The sequence below is a fragment of the Chenopodium album genome, chromosome 1 (assembly GCF_948465745.1).
Source record: "Chenopodium album chromosome 1, dcCheAlbu1.1, whole genome shotgun sequence".
Lineage (NCBI taxonomy): Eukaryota > Viridiplantae > Streptophyta > Magnoliopsida > Caryophyllales > Amaranthaceae > Chenopodium > Chenopodium album.
The window spans coordinates 25021284-25038127 of NC_137834.1; the positions used below are offsets into that span (position 1 = coordinate 25021284).

The window sequence follows — 16844 nt, forward strand, 5'->3', positions numbered from 1 at the left end:
CGAGCTTCCATCCCCTCCATAGCTCTATCAATAAATTCAGGATTTACAGAGGTGAAAATTCCCGTAAAATACTCCATCGCAGCACCTAACTTATCCTCCTGCTCACACACCCATTCCCCACTTGCCTTCCGAACCCCCCTAATAGCATTTCTTTTCCTCCTTCCAGACGCTTTCATATGAAAGAATTTTGTATTTTGGTCACCCTACCTCATATTTGAGACTCTCGACCTTTGTCTCCACATAGTCTCCTCTAAACACAGCAGGCTATCAATTTCTCTACACACCTTACCCCTTTCTTCTACCATCTCAGCATCTGGAGCACACCCATCAATTTCAACCGACCTCTTGCGAGTTTCCCTGATCTTCTTAGTCACATTACCAAATTCTCTAGTACTCCACGAACAAAGCATTTCTTCACATTTCTTAATTTTAATTAAGACATCATCAGCATTCCAGAGCCCCATCGAACTCGTCCAAGCATCCCTTACAACATTCTCACAATCAGGTGAAGAAACCCACATATCCTCAAATCGAAACATTTTCTTTTTTTGCCTTGAACATCCATTCCGAGGCAAATTCATAATCTTCACAGGAACATGGTCAGACTTATCACTCGGCATATGGAACAAACCAATGTGGGGCATTAGCTCCATCCACTCCCAATTTGCAACCCCCCTATCAAGTCTCTCAAATACGGCATACTGATCAGATTGTTTGTTCCACCATGTAAACGGATCACCATGAAAACCCATATCTTGCAGCCCGCAATCATCAAGAGCCTCACGGAAGTCAGCCATCTCTCTTTGACTTCTAGGAGGCACACCATCTTTTTCCACATCAAATAAAATCTGATTAAAATCTCCCACCACAAGCCATGGGAGATTAGAATCATTTTTAATAGTTCTCAAAAGATCCCAAGACAAATACTTATCAGTATTATCTGCCCACCCATAAAAACAAGTCAACCTCCAACTTTCATCACAAAAAAGGCCCTTTATAGAACAATCAATATGGTGTAAAGAAGCTGAAAAAACAGAGACCTCTATACTGTCATTCCAGAATAGCGCAAGGCCCCCTGATCTGCCAGCCGAATCAACAAAATAGCTCTCTGTAAAGTTTAATCTATTTTTAATTACACCCATCTCTACCGCACTTCTCTTCGTTTCCATCAAAAACACAAACTCTGGATTATTCATGTTTAGCAACTTTCTAAGTGAAAATAGTATAGTGCACCCGGGTGCACCATGCGCATGGTGCACCCGGAAAGAACATTAGACATATTTTAAAGAACATGGGGAAAAAAAAAAGAACATGCTAGTCTTTGAAAAAGAACATACTTGTGTTTGACAAAAGAACATGTTTGTGTTTGACAAGAACATGACATTACAAAGAACATAAAGTCTTTACAAAAAGAACATGTTATTTTTCATGGTTATTTGGGTGGTTAAACGTGTTTGAAAAAGAACATTATATTTGACAAAAAAGAACATGTTCGTGTTTGACAAAGATATAGGTGATCATTGGGCGGACCGGGCCAAGGTTAAAAAATCAGCTCACTTCTCGAGTCGGGCCAAGTTTTGGGCTGAAGTTTTTGTGCCCAAACCTGCCCAAAATAATCCGGCCGTGCGGGCTTTTCGTGTTGAGTATAAAAAATCAACTAAAATGCATAATAACGCAATCCCAAACACGCCCAAAAATTTAAATTTACGGGCCGGGTCCGACCGAATTTGGGGGTGAAAATTTTTTGCCCAATACCCGTCCAAAATCAAGCCGGGTCGGTCTAACTTTGATCACCTCTAACCAAATAACATAAAATCTTTACAAAAAGAACATGATAATACAGTAAAGAACATGTTCTTTTTTCTAGTTACTCGGGTGATTGATTTTTTTTTTTTTTTTTTAATGTACACACATTAAAGAACATATAGTTCAAACTCAAAGAACATATTAATCAAATTTAAAGAACATATTATGCTCACGTTCTTTATAAATATTTATAATGTTCTTTTTTTTGCCCGTGTTCTTTTAAATATACCTAATGTTCTTTCTGGGTGCACCATGCGCAGCCCCCGACAGTTATAGCTTAAGATACTCATTGAGTCCGGCGGGATTGGTCACCAGTTCACCACCAATCACCGCCGATATATCAATACCCGAACTAGTAGCCTCCCCATCTATTGAAAAAGAAAGCGAATTTGTCCGAGAAAAATCAGAATTATCCACCATAGGAGTATCAAACATTGGCCCATCTTCCAGATTATGAGTAGCACATTGCTTCAAATTTTGTTCAACTCTACCCCTTTTCAAAAAAACGTTCATGCTCCTCATCTTCCCTCAAAGGGTTCTCATATACTTTCATATCATCCTTCTTACCCGAGCTATCAACCCTTACTTCAATAGCCTTCGACCCCCCAAAACTCAGCTTTGTTTTTGCCTTAGACTCACGTAAATTCCCCTTAAATTCTTGGCAAAGAGCAATCTCCTCCTCTCTTCTAGCATCAACATTCCTGCGTTTTCTAGCCGGAGAACCCCTCAGCCATTTACCATACGGCATCTCCGACAGAGGAGTAACATCATCAAATTTCTCACATTGTTGATAATTGTGACCAATTAGTCCGCAAGCAAAACAAAAATCCACCAATTTCTCATACCGAAATTTGATCCGTATACCTCTTCGCAAAGGTCTATTTAATTTAAGATCAACTCTGAATCTCATATATTTGCTCCAGCCGATCGGGTCACTCTCATCAAACTCTACAAAGGAACCCATATTTGACGCCATCCAAATTGCCATTGACTTAGTTCTCTTGTTAAGCGGAACATCTTCAGCCTTCACCCACAGTCTAATTGTATTAAAAAACAGCACCCCTTTTTGGGTGGTAATTTACAAATTTTCCTAATATATATTACCAAAAAAAAAATAAAGAAGTACAACAAAATTATACCAAAATTTTTATATTGCATATAAATAAATTATATCATATAAACAATATCTCATATTAATGAGTTTCTATTACAACAATTATAATTGCAACTTAGAATTCATTCGTGACGTACACTCGATTCTGTCAAAATATTGGAAAATACTTAACATACAATTCCAGTACAGAAGCAAGATATAAGATCTGCTAAAAGCAAGACTGTTAGATATCCCTCTAGCCATCTTTAGTCAGGGTACAAACATGATTTGATGATAATATCTACATGGATTCCTGCTAACTGATAACAGGAATGGTGGAATATGAAAACAGTTGCTACAATCTGACAGTCCTATGGCTCCAAAAGTATTTTCCTGAATTCAGGTGCCTTGTCTGCAAGGCATCCTGAACTAGCTAAATTGGTTATCCAGACCTCATCTGATTTAATCGGCTCATCATCATCACTTATGCCAGCTCCAGAAAGCATGAGATGAGTTGACAATCTGGAGTTCTCCATGGCCAAAACTTGCTTCCCGGAATACTGACCACTCAGGGTGTGGAGTTTGGTACCTGAAGTCCATAGTAAACCAATACATCAAACAGGATCAAGAAAATCACTAACATCTTGAATTTCAAGAGTAAACTAAAAGGCTGAGAAAAATTAGAATTAACATTAAAAAAAAGCCATGATCATTAATTCATAACTGATTATACTCCGTATTATCTACTCACAAGTCTTTAATCATTAGTATTTATAGTGCAACGTAATAAGTAGATGAGTAGTCCTTCTACATGATTAATTCATAACTACAGCAACGCTTTTTGAATAATAGACCTGAAAAATAATTGGTAACAAAGCATGGAGTCATTTGTCAGAAAGAATAATTGGTCATGCATTCTCATGCTAGTGGTATATGCAGGTCTCAATGAAAGAAAAATAACATATCTTTGAATCATACCATAAACCATGTCATGTAATCAAAGAAAATTGCCCATTCACCATCATCAGTTCCTTGAGCAGTAGATTCAAAATACTGGCGTTCACTAGAATTCCTTAACATAGAGGAACTAGCTAGCAAAGGCCCTAACTACACTATAAAGATTGTCTCCACGCGCTTGGATGCTTCCTGGTCTAATTGCAGATTGTTATAGAAGTAAGTGGCAACATCCAAGCTAATTTAAATTCAGTGTCAGAACAAAAGGAAATATGTACCAAAGTAGCAAATTCTAATACATACAATAGTCTTTCGAGTGTATCTGAGGAAGTGTGATAAAAGTAACCACCGAGGAGAAAGATAACGTCAAGTCCAGGAATATTCCCATAATCTTTGGCAAATATTCTGTAATCTGTGTCGCCAGAAATTTTCCTAAATACATCCTGCAATATAAACATGTTACAAGAGCCATTTTAAACTGACATGAACACAAGTAAAGTTTTAAAAATTTAACAATAAAAAAGAATCAGAGTCCCGAATATCTACAGTTGCCTCTGTCATGCTCTATGAGACAGAAAAGGTTAGATGTGAAATATATATTGAGAGCATGAAATAGACTTTTTAACTTTACACTTGGCAGAAAACTTTAATATCAGTAAGGCAATAAGTGGAAAAATTGTAGGTAAATACAAATTCATACAAGATCCATTGATTGTATCTTATTTCCTCAATGCCCACCTAGTCATGACGACCACCAGTCTAGTACTCCCCGAAGCCACTATAACCACAGGGGAAATTTTGGCCACCATGGCGGTGAGGACCATGGTCTGACAAACTGCCATTCTTCACTTCCAATCTACCCTACATAGTGAAAATCACCACCACACCAGATTATTAAGCAAATCCTTTTGGATTTCTATGTTCCTAACATTTTTTAAGAGAATATTTTAGTAATGTCATCATTGGAACCCTTAAATTACACGCCGCATCGAGGAGCATGTTAGCATGACTGACAACTTAACCAATCAATTTTCATTCCAAATGTCAATTATCCTAATAAATATCAAGTATTCAACTCAACACATTCATTAAATCCTATAAAGTTAGAAGTTAGAACAAATTTAACTTGAGACAAATAAGTAAAAACCTAGAAATTCAAAACTACAAGAAAAAGAGATTCAGAATTCAAAGAAAAAAAAAACGATTGATGATTGAAACAACTTGTATTCATTTTGGATTTGCTACAAAAGTTGAAACATAAAACCTTTGACCCAAAATTTCATTTAACTATAATGTAAAATCGGAACTTTTGATGCACAGAAGTGAGGGTAATTATCGAACGACTTATTGAATTATAAAAAAGAAAACAACTAATTTCATAAGTGGATTAAAAATGTCGCCTTGTAGCGCAATTAGAATCATAAAAACCTGTAAATTCCTTTTTTTTATATAAAAAAAAATACAAAAATACAAAACCCTGAAATTGTATGTTATTCACGAGTCAAATCCATCTATAACCAAAATATTACTCAAAATTATTGCACTTAATTTTAATTCTAAAAGGAAATTAGGAAAAATTATTACCTCAATTTACGAATCTGAACAAAAAGACGAAATTGAATAAGACGATGCGTAAGGAAAACACCGCACGTATCGTAATACACTAGAGAAATGTAATCTGAATCCAAAATCCATGATTTTTTTTCTATGGAATTTTGAAGGATTGAAAATGAAAAAGAGAAGATATCAAGATTCAAGAATGATAAGACAGTGAGGGTTTCTACTTGTTGAGGAGTGGCGGTTATAGTTTCAATAAAACCAAATCTCAAGAATTAATTTCATGTGAGGGTTTGGTAAAGAATATCACGTGTCTTACATGTGAGGGTTTTCTTGACGCTTTTCAGGGTCAAAATTAATTTTCGATTTAGGGTCTGTTCTCTTCCGTTGAAGTTCAGTTCAGTTCAGTTCAGTTCAGCTCAGCTCAGCTCAGTTCAGTTCAGTTTGGTTCGGTTCGGTTGAGTTCAGTTTAGTTATGCTCTTAATTTATGTCTAATGATATTGCTAATGATATAAAGCCAAATTTCATTCTTTTAAGCTCTTATTACAACGACACCAACAACAACAACAACAACAACAACAACACAACAACAACAACAACAACAACAACAACAACAACAACAACAACAACAACAACAACAACAACAACAATAATAATAATAATTATAATAATAATTATAATCATCAATAAATAATAATAATAATAACAATAATAATAATAATAATAATAATAATAATAATTTGGGGTTAGATACTAGTTAGATACATGTATTAATTAAAACATTAAAGAGAGTGGGTTAGGGTGTTGGACTGTTGGGTCGTTGCCTCTGTTAGCTTTTCGTGTTTTTTCGTTTCTTTTTTTTTAAAAATATTTTTTTTTTAATTTGTTTAAATGGGTTAGATACATGTAAGTGTTTTGTGTTCTTTTGTCATAATACTATTTTATTTTTAAATTAAATAGTATATGTGTTTAAAATGTTTAGAGGTTTCAAGTTTTTAATATATTTTTCATAAATTTTATAATTATATAGTATATTTTTCGTAAATATTTTAATATGTACATTTGTATATACACATATGTATAGTAATAAATAATCAATAAATAATCAAAGATCACTAATCCATAGTTAAAAATCACTAATTAATAAGTTCAGTTCAGTTCAGTTCAGTTCAGTTCAGCTCAGTTCAGTTCAGCTTAGTTCAGTTCAGTTCAGTTCAGCTCAGCTCAGCTCAGTTCAGCTCAGTTCAGTTCAGTTCAGCTCAGTTCAGCTGAGTTCAGTCAATCAGAACAGGCCCTTATAATAGCGTCGAGACAACACGCAAACAATAGTACTTAGCTGACGCCTATGGGGAATATTTCAAGCATTAACCCCTAGCTTGAACCCCACTGTGATCATACACTAAAGTACGGTGGCGTCCAAAGGGAAAGAAGATAGAGCAAAAGAGTCGCCAACAAGTTTTTTTAGGAACTTGTAAACCGTTCACGAGGTGAAGGTTACACCCCTTAACGATCAAGGAGATCGTCAACTCCAATAAGGTCTTGAACCAAATAGGGTTCGGGGATGAAGGTGCAAATCCAACCTAAAAGAGATTGAACCTGTCCTAATAATAGGCCTCTACTTTATTCTGATCGTATTCATTTGCGCTTCCCGACTAACATGCAATCATTAGGTTTAACCCTAAACCTGTTTATCTATGTTGGTTGAATATTAATGCACAAATAATACTATTATTGGCGATCACTTGAATTATAATCATAATTAACCCTAAACAAGATTATTAATTATCTTATTAAGCATGATTACAAGTACCAATTCCCTTTAAACATGCATAAAAGGCGTGATCAAACAATAAAAATAAATATCATCAAGCAACATAATAATAATCAAAATCATAATAATATTAAAGCATAATAATAGCAAGATCCTAGGCATGATACTAACAAGATTAATAACAAACTCTAACATGTTACTAAACAATAAAGATCAAAGCTTTAATCCTAACATGATACTAACAAGAATATTAGGAAGAGAAATAGGAAGCATCATAACAATCATACTTAATATTAAATTTACCCTAGAAATGATACTAGGAATATCATAAAAATAACCTAAGCATGAACTATATATCATAACATCAATAAAAACCATTAAAGTACTTACTTTGATGCCTCGTACCTCTTTTTAATAACAAAATACACACGTTAGTAACTTCAAGGAAAATAATAAAATCAAAACAATTAAATTAAATAATTGAAAGAGAGATTTGGGACCAAACCCTCAGAAATTAAACCTTTCACGTCTAGGGCGAAGACAACTTCGAATATGGCTAGGTGTATCTAAGTCTTGCGAATGCGGAATTTTTATGTTTGAGAGAAGCTAGTTTAGAAAAGAAAGAGAGAGAGTAATCAAGAGAATCTTGATGAGAGTTGGTGAATATATTGGTGAAAACTGATGAATGAAAACGGAGTTTTTACGACATTATTTATAGAAAAAATCAGCCAAAAAGAAAAAATATCAAAAACAGAGATCTGACGCGAAAAACCAAGTTAGCGCCAAACGCTGACCTTGGCGCCAGGCGCCAAGCGTAGCGCCAGACGCTACAGCTGGCGTTTGGCGCTTACTCAGAAATTTACACGTTTTCTTAAAATCAGATAGAAATTACCGTACAGGAGGATAAAATCGTATTTTTCCTCAAAAATGTTCTTTGATTCTAAATAAAACTCTGAGAAGTCAACAAAAGTCAATTTATCAATGATAATTGAATTAGGAATGAAAAGAACCTTCTAGAAGAATCTAGAAGACTAAAACCATTCCTAATTACATTAGGAATGATAAATCCATATTAGGCCCTTCTCTAGATCATTGGGCCGCATATAAGGCTCAAACCGGGCCCAGTTCAGTAATTTGGCCATAACTTCCTCAATATTAATCGGAATTGGGCTTATAATATATAGTTGGAAAGCTCTTTTCAAGCCCTATCCAACTACACTATTATTGGACCCATAACATGGACCAACTAAACTGGATTGACTGTTTTCTTAAAATAGGTTTTCAAAAACAGAGAGAAGAGAAATGAAATTAAAACTATCCGCAACACTAAACTTTCCACACTTTCACTTCATTCGATTATGATTCGACGTGAAAGGCACTCATCACTGGGTTTGGTTTTGGGGAGACACAAATGGTTGTCTACAGAAGCCCCCACTTTGACTGAGTTTGGAGAAACGTAAGCTTCGAAAACAAAAGTCAAAGTATCGATAGGGACGGAGAATGATTCAGAACGTTCTGCGATTCTATATCATTCTTGTAACGCCGATACCTGCAAACTAGCGTTAGTTAAACATATAAAAGAGTTAAGAAACGCGTATCTTGCACTGTCGAGCACACGTCTCCGGAGGTAACCGATTTGTTGCGACGATCTTCCGCAAGCTAGAGAATACCGCCTGAAGACTGCTACGCCTGTAACTGCCTCCAATTTTTGCTGTGATAGTCTTCGAAAAGATCACTGCTCGTTGATCCTTAATGCTGCTATGCCAGTACGTCGGCGTTTTGCTGCTTGTGAACCAGTATGTCGGTGCTTTTACTGTGATGACAATCCTCTTTTGTTTGGGAATAGTTGCCCACACAACTCTTGTATGATGTATGACAATCCGATTTTGCCAATGCTACGTAACAATCCGTCATTGGAAATGTTGCTACGATGAAGCGATAATCCGTATCTCGAAAAATTTGCCAAAATCCAACTTTTTTGGGAAAAGTTGCCAATGCTTCGTAACAATCTGTCATAAGAATTTTGCTACGATCGACAATCCACATCTTGGAATATAACTCTTGAAAGCAATCCACCTTGGAAATTTGCCAACGCTATGCGACAATCCTTTTAGGAAATTATTTCCACTATTGACAATCTGCGTCTTGGAACATTTGCAAAAAAGAGTCGACCGACAATCCACTTCGGGAAAATTTGCCACTTACTGAAATGAATGACAATCCACGTTGAGGAACCTTTGTCAAAATTTATGATGAATAGAGACCTATAACAATCCTTTGGGAAATTTTGCCATAGGGAACTGGGTGTATGACAATCTCGGAAAACTTGCCAATGAGTCGATGAATGTATGACAATCCGAACTTGGAAAAACTTGCCAAACAAAGAAGGAGCATGACAATCCACGCTTGGAAACTTTACAAGAGATGACAATCCAATCTTGGAAAAATTGTCGTTGAAGAAGATGCCGACAATCCATTTTTGGAAATATTGTCAGTTGGGGAATGCGCGACAATCCATATTTGGAAATATTGTCGTTAAAGTGCTTGCTTTTAAACCGATACGTTGGTGCTTGTAATGAGCCAATGTTTTAGGCGCTTAAGCTAAGTGAGACGATTTTTTGTCAGGTCAATCACTTACTACGATTGTAATCGAACCGACTACTAATCATGTCAATTTGCTTATAGGGGCTAACTGGCGTTCCAAGGAACCCAAAATTGCTGTATGAGGTCGAAATAACCATTCTGAGAGGCTTCAAGCTCTGTCGCTGCTGAAATATCCCTGGCGTCAAGAATTGGCTCTGTCTCCAGACGCCGGGATCTAGAGTCAGGCGCTGAACTCTGTTGCCAGACGACAACCTTGTCGTCTGGTGCTGGAGTCGGGTCTTCCCTATTCTGCTCTTGCTGCCGCTGTTGCTTGGTTTTGGTCTGAACTTTGATCTTGGTCATTTCCTTTCAACCAAATCCGTTCAAATATTTTGTAAATTAAAGCTCTTCATCTCTAATTTACTGATCCATGTAACTCCTCTTATCTTGGAGGAATCTCCTGTATCATATTCGCGGTTTTTTTTTTCGAAAAAAATCCGGGAATGTCCTCGCTTGCTGGGATGCACCTGCATTTATATCTTTGACCATAGGAATTTGTATCTTTCTTTAGGGTTGACCTAAGACTTAATGTTGCTTGACTCATTGACTTGACATGACTCAAGGTATAAACTTGACTCGCTGTGATTGACTCGAGGTTGACTCGACTCGAAGTGAAATGACACGTGTGACTCATGACCTGTGTGTGCATTGTATTGTGATCGTGCGACTCGAAAATGCAAAAAAGCAAAAAATTTCCGTCACTTTTGTGGAGGGTACCGACTTTCTCCCGAAAAAGAAAGACACAAAAAAGAAACGAAGTGAAGTTTTTGAAGGTGCATGTTGAATGAGCTTAGTCAAATGTTGTTTGATACTATCTCTCAAGGTGCAAGGATTAATAATCCATCCTAGGCTATCTCAATGGTTGACTCAATGATGAAAGTATTTGGGTAACTTAGGCACGGAGGCTAAGCACTTCATACTTTGTGATGCAATGATGATTATGATTGATGGGTGATGTTGATATGACAAAGGGCATGCTTCAACGTTATGTTAAGATTTCATGACAAAGGATTCCTAAGGGAAGTATATTTGGTCATGTATCTGTGCAGTGTGTGATAGTGACACTAAGCTAGGCTGCAAGGGCTAAGTGTGTGGAAAGATATTATTTTTAGAAGAGTCAAATGATGGTGACTCTTAGGCTAGGTAAGCTAATGATTTAGGGATCAAGCCCCCAAGTCTAGCTCTACATAAATAGGGATGAGCACGGGGATCCCTTGATATTATCATGGTGTGTGAATGTGAATATGAATGCATGTTTATTACGGCCGCACCTCAATGTGAGGTTGCCTACGTATCCGTTAGGAATCAGGCCGAACCTCGCACAAGTGTATGTATACCTGAAAAAGGTCTTTTTAAGGGTTGTAACGTGGTTAGGCTAAAGGTTATAGAAGAAGGGGATAAAAGGCTCAAGACCCTAGATAAGCCTCCAAGGTGTGCAACCTTGCTTTTTAATCTTTATATTTTTATGCTTGAGGCTTTATACTCTTTTTTTTTTATTATTTTTTTGGCTCTCTTTTCTCTTTTTTGCTTTAGCATATTTTTTTTTTAATTTTTATAAGTGTGGGCAATCCCGATCATGCGGTCTATCACTCACTTGGCATTCATGTTTCTCAGGCACGGTACCGAGCACTCGATAAGAAACGCAATCTGAGACCTGTTCATATCAAAGACATGTTCATGTCAAAGACAATGGAACACTTGCCCTTTTGTACACTTTTATTTATTTTTTGCTTATTTTTTGCTATTTTAATCTTTTGAAGTCACTCAATCTTTTTAAATTGCATAAGTTGTACACCATCCCATCCCAAGGTTAGGTAGATGTAGATTGAAAACTGAAAGGTCTATCGTTAGACGAGGTTCAAAGTGGTTTATGAAGAAAAGATTGTAAATTAGAAAGGTGAAAGGCAATATGATGTGGCTACAAGGGGTGCCTCAAATCATTGGTATACCTTGTGCTTAGTTTGACATGGATTTTTTTTTTTTTTGGCAATGTAATGAAATGATCATATGCAAGAAAATAAATGCTCATTTGATTAAAGGAAAATAAATAATGATCCTACAAAATTAATCTAAGGGAAAAGAAAGAATCTACAAAAATAATCTAAGGGAAGAGAAAGGTGCCTATGCTAGACTTATTGGGGAAAGGAAAAAATTGAAAAAGAAATAAAAAAAGAGGTCATGAAATCTTGTCGTTGAAGTTCGCCTCTTGTCTTGTGTCGTTTGATCCGATATCATCCAGTCTTCTCGCTAGCTAGAGGCAATGGGATCTAGTTTGCCTCTATGAGATCTTGAATGAGATTTTGAAACCTGTAGCATTCGTCAGTAGTATGACCGCGTCCTCAATGGTACTTGCAATAAGAGTTGGGATTCCATCTCGAAGATTGATTTTCTGGCGTTGGATCCTCGGTAGGGCCAATAGGTTTGATTAATCCTCGATCATAAAGACGATCAAAAGCAGCATCGTAGGTCATTCCAATGGGTGTGAACTCTCTCCTGGGTTTCCTTTTAGATCCTTGATTGTCCATGGCTAAGACACCATTATGGTCAAAGGTACTAACATTATTACTAGAGTGGGCGTTTTCGGAAGAAGAAGGATTGTCGTTCTTCTTTCCTTTCCAGCCACTATGGTTACTATTGTTAGTAGTTTTTTGTTTTGCGAGGTCATCTTCGATTTCAATTCCGATGTCATAAACGGCCTTGAAAGTATTCAGATTGTGTTGATATTTTAAATGCTTAGAATACTTCTCTTGGAGATTCTTGATAAACATCCTCACAGATTCTTTTTCAGTGGGCACCATGATGTGTCTATTTTATATAGTATTTTACCCCCGTCCCTTGGTCATAATTAGTAGTGTTTTTGGCTCTTTAGAGCCACTTTTATTACTAATTGGTGTTTTCTAGTGTTTTCGTAGATTTGGTTGACTTTTGCAGGGATTTACACTTTTGGAGTATTTTCCCGAGATATTTTAGAGCAATCACGAGCATTGGAGAAGCACGACCAGACTTTATAGCCCAGGACCGGTTAGAGCCATCGAACCGGTGATTAAGGGCTCGGTATAGGTGATACCGGGGCATTTGGACCGAGTAATCAAGACCCAAGGAGGAAACCCAGATTGGCCCAAAGAATTGGAGCCCAATCGTAGTCGAATTAGTGGCCCAAGAGAGCCGCCCGGCCAAAAAGGCTGGCGCCTGGAGGCGCGCCCGGCCGGGAGGGAGAAGCTAAGGTCGGCGCCCGGTGATGCGCCCGGCCGGGCGCAAGATTCTACCCGAAGAGCAAAAAGGCGCGCCCGATCGGGCGCATGTAAATATTAGGAGACGATTAGCGTCGTTTTAGTTTGTTTTAGTTTAGGATTTGTACGGAGTATTAATACTCCTCCGTAATACGATTTTAGGATCGATCTCTCTCTATCTCTCTCTCTCTCTTACTCTTTCTTTACTCTCTTAATTGTTCTCTTAGATTTTCTTTCTCTTAAACCTTTGTTCTTGATCTACTCTTAATTCCAGATTTATTTTGGTAACGATTTCTCTTCTCTTAATCTTAGTTGTTTATTTTATTCCTTTAATCATGTCTTGTTTTATTGCTTTGATTAGTTTAGTTTTTATTATGTATGAGTAGTTTTCTTTCTAGGGTTTATGGGGATCCATAAATAATATGAAGTGGTAGTTTATTGTTGTTAATTATCAATGCTAGATTAATTTCCTATTGATTGATTTAATGCTCTGTGACTAGATTAGGCCTGATCTTTTATGCATGAGTTTGACAATATTGATTCGAGATTCGCCAGATGAGAATTGATGTTTAGGTCTAGTTTCAATAGGTAGGTTAATTTATAAATGGTTAGGTCAAGATTCAAAAGATGAGATTTAATACCGGTAAATTAATTGTGTGATTATAATATGTAGCAAAAGCCCTTTATAATCTGATTAATGTATGCATTGATGATTGATTACTATATTCTACCCTGGAATATTATTTATTGGTGAACCTATGCCCTAGATCCTTTTATATATTATTTTCTCCTTATTCTTGATCTCCGTAGTTTAGTTTATTATTCAATTATAAATATTGGTTACTTAGATAATTTAGATTATAATAATTAATTAGGAGTAGAAGACTTGTTTCCCTGTGGAGTTCGACCCTACTTCCCTATCTACTTTAGTTAGAGGATTTAGGTAATTACTTTTGATTAGGGGATACGACTTTACCCTGTCAAAATTTGGCGCCGTTGCCGGGGAAACAGTTTTATTTTTATTTCTAATTATTTTTGTAGTCTAGGTTATTTTCTCTTTTTTTTTGTCTCAGAGAACGTTAGTTCTCTGAGGCGAATCTCATATTTGCTTTTAGATTTTTTGTTTATGCCCAGGTGTTCCAGATCAGGGTACATCCCATTCGATCATGAGATCGAACGTTCCTTCCATAGACAGAAAAATCTCTACAAGCAAATCCCGGTGGATTCTGGTGATAATAATAATCGTCGCGACCCTCCAACTGGTTCTAGCGATTAAGAGGTATCATCAGATCTAGAATCAGAGATGGCGGTTCCAAAGAAGCTTAGTGATTACTCACAACCAAAGCTTACAGATTTTCCACATCTCACCCCTACTCCGGCTCTTGATGGGGTTCAATTTGAAATTAAACCTGAATTTATAACGATGATAGAGAGGAAGCAATTCAGTGGAGCTAAGGGTGAAGACCCAAATCTTCACATTGCCGACTATTGTCAATATTGTAATACCATTAGGCAAGCCAAGGTCACTCAAGACCAAATCAGGGAGATTCTCTTTCCCTTCTCTTTAACTGGAAAAGCTAAATTGTGGTTTAATGGATTAAATAGACACTACTACATAAACAACCAAATGCAACCCCTAAAAACTGTTACAATAGGGCAAAAAACCTTTGCTATAGGCCTACTGCAACGGTTGGTGGACCGTAGAATTTGCGGCCGTTGCACTAGGTTTAATGTTACGGTCTTTTGACCTAATGCAACGGTCATATACTATCTATCATGAACCGTTGCATTAGGGCCTAATGCAACAGTCTTATATAGCTAATGCAACGATCATCATAAATCTCATAAACCGTTGCAGTAGATTTGATGCAATGCATATTTAGATCAAATGCAACGCCCATTGCCTTTGTTGGGACCGTTGCATCAGCTTCTTCTTCTTCTTATTCTTATTATTCTTAGTATTATTATTATTATTATTATTATTATTAAACTTCAATATACAAATGAGGTAAACAAAATTGAATAACAATCATTTCATTTTGATTAAAAAAGTATAGTATTTAATTTAATTATATTATATAATTATGCAATTAATGCTACATTGAAATAATTCCTAAGCCAAAATACATTTCTTTACAATGCATCATATATTCTCCTAATATATCTACCTAAACAAGGTCATTAAGTAATTTAAAACTACTGTAAAAAAAAGTAACTCAAAACTAAGAAATACGAGTCTGACAATCCTCGATCAAGAGAGTCACAACAATCATGTCAATTTTCCTGTTCTACTCATTGTGGTTCATCATGTACCTATACAAAAAAAAAATTACATTAGGAATATTTTCATTTCTTACAAAAATAATAAAAAAAAGGAATATTATCATCACAGACTACATAATAAATAAAACAAATACTAAATAATATTTATAGCAACATTAAATTAAAATAGAGAGGAAATGATAATCATACTATATGGCTAAACCAAATTCTATAGCCCAACACAACAATCAAACTCTGATAGACAAATAGCATGAAGCTTCTCTTTAAACATAGATTGTAAATACGTTATCACCTAAACACAATTTATTCAATCCTCCTATGCACCAAGAACATTTATATTAGGCTATTAGAGAACTAATCTTAAGGGATTCAGAATAGCCTCAACTAACTAGCTACTTGAAGCATTAGAGTGACACTAGTCCCACCTAAACACCCAAGCCGCCAAGCGGTATAAGTAATTAGATAGAACTTTCCAAGGAACAATGACACTGACCAAACACATGATCTTGCATAAATATATAACCCCCCACCCCTTATCTCTTCCTACGATGGCCAATTCATTTAAGACACTGAATATAAGTATAAAGATCTCATTCACTACCCTTTCAGATTTGGCCTGGCTTGCTCACCCTATTAATAAGTTCAGTATGCAAATTAAAAGGTATGATAGAGGCCTTGTTCTTTTCATCTCATAAGAATAATTCATGTAAAAATAGGAACTAATTAAAAGGTAAGAGGTCTTATTTCTTACCATGCCGATGTGTTTCTTCATAATGGGAGTAAACTAAGCTTCTCAATGGGTCTGTACAAGAATTTAAATAAGCAACTTGATCAATAACTGCACTAAAATCCTAACCGTCACTAAAAAAAATGGCGGAGGAGCTTACCCTTTCACTTCTACAACATCACCAGGTTTGAGTTTTTCAAAATGCTAGCTCATCCTACTTTCTTGATATATCTGCTTTTGACCAAACATAGTGGTTAGCTAACAACTAAAATATAAAATGTGGAAATAAGTCTACAATAAAAGTTGACGGACCTTGATCAGTAAATCAAAGTATCCTTTGGAATCAAGAACAGATATGGGAGTGTACCTGAAAACAATTTGCATATAAATCAGGAATAACAAAGTATACACAGATACAAATAGAGCTCTTTATACTACGCAAAATACAAACAAAATTCCATAAGCATGCAATATTTAACAGAGTATTGTTTTGCTTGGGGTTTTTCTTTTAATACTATTAAATCTTTGCTCATCTAGGAATTGATGTGCTATGTTCAAGCTCTGCCCATTCATCTATCTAGCTAAGCAAATAGAAAGACATTTCTTTTATGAATTTTTTTAGGTGGTAAGGAGTGTAAGGTAATAAACAAACTTAGCATCGTAAAAGTTTGAGAAACTAATGAATAAAGCATTGAGATTGGATTGGAATTCAATAGGATGTAAATCTGTCTAATGTTTGTGGAAGATACTCACCTCACTGATGTTCATTGGCTCAACCA

General features: G+C 36.1%; 2 protein-coding genes and 1 long non-coding RNA gene across 7 annotated transcripts; all 3 read right to left on the bottom strand.

Annotated features, from left to right (window-relative positions):
- Positions 1 to 203: 203 nt before the first annotated feature.
- LOC145630040 (uncharacterized) lies at positions 204 to 1196 on the bottom strand. Its single transcript, XM_081682278.1, has one exon. It carries the CDS (start codon positions 1194 to 1196, stop codon positions 204 to 206), a length of 993 nt encoding a protein of 330 aa, XP_081538404.1.
- A 1743-nt stretch (positions 1197 to 2939) lies between these two features.
- On the bottom strand, positions 2940 to 5659 carry LOC145574951 (purple acid phosphatase 13-like). Of its 5 annotated transcripts, none has more exons than XR_014098256.1 (4): positions 5438 to 5659; positions 4592 to 4714; positions 4157 to 4296; positions 2940 to 4050 (listed from the first exon to the last, which is right to left on the bottom strand). XR_014098256.1 is itself a non-coding variant. In XM_081632885.1 (4 exons), exons 2-4 carry the CDS (start codon positions 4693 to 4695, stop codon positions 3271 to 3273), a joined length of 462 nt encoding a protein of 153 aa, XP_081489011.1. In that variant the 5' UTR covers positions 4696 to 4714; positions 5438 to 5659; the 3' UTR covers positions 2940 to 3270. The 5 variants fall into 5 exon arrangements, 2 of the variants coding, with proteins under 2 accessions (XP_081489011.1, XP_081489084.1); XR_014098252.1 differs by having other exon boundaries at positions 2940 to 3488; positions 3878 to 4296; XR_014098257.1 differs by having other exon boundaries at positions 2940 to 3488; positions 3651 to 4296.
- Positions 5660 to 15073: 9414 nt separating this feature from the next.
- On the bottom strand, positions 15074 to 16428 carry LOC145575158 (uncharacterized). The gene is made up of 3 exons (XR_014098259.1): positions 16226 to 16428; positions 16090 to 16140; positions 15074 to 15368 (listed from the first exon to the last, which is right to left on the bottom strand). It is a non-coding gene; the product is annotated as an uncharacterized LOC145575158 (long non-coding RNA).
- Between the last annotated feature and the right edge of the window lie 416 nt (positions 16429 to 16844).

What these genes read in the sequence shown, in the direction of transcription:
- LOC145574951 (XM_081632885.1), bottom strand. Translation starts at nt 4,695, where the DNA reads ATGGCAGTTTGTCAGACCATGGTCCTCACCGCCATGGTGGCCAAAATT. An exon ending in CTGGTGGTCGTCATGACTAG is followed by an intron (nt 4,297 to 4,591) that starts GTGGGCATTGAG and finishes TTTATATTGCAG; the next exon opens with GATGTATTTAGGAAAATTTC. An exon ending in GATACACTCGAAAGACTATT is followed by an intron (nt 3,489 to 4,156) that starts GTATGTATTAGA and finishes TATGGACTTCAG; the next exon opens with GTACCAAACTCCACACCCTG.
- LOC145630040 (XM_081682278.1), bottom strand. Translation starts at nt 1,196, where the DNA reads ATGAATAATCCAGAGTTTGTGTTTTTGATGGAAACGAAGAGAAGTGCG.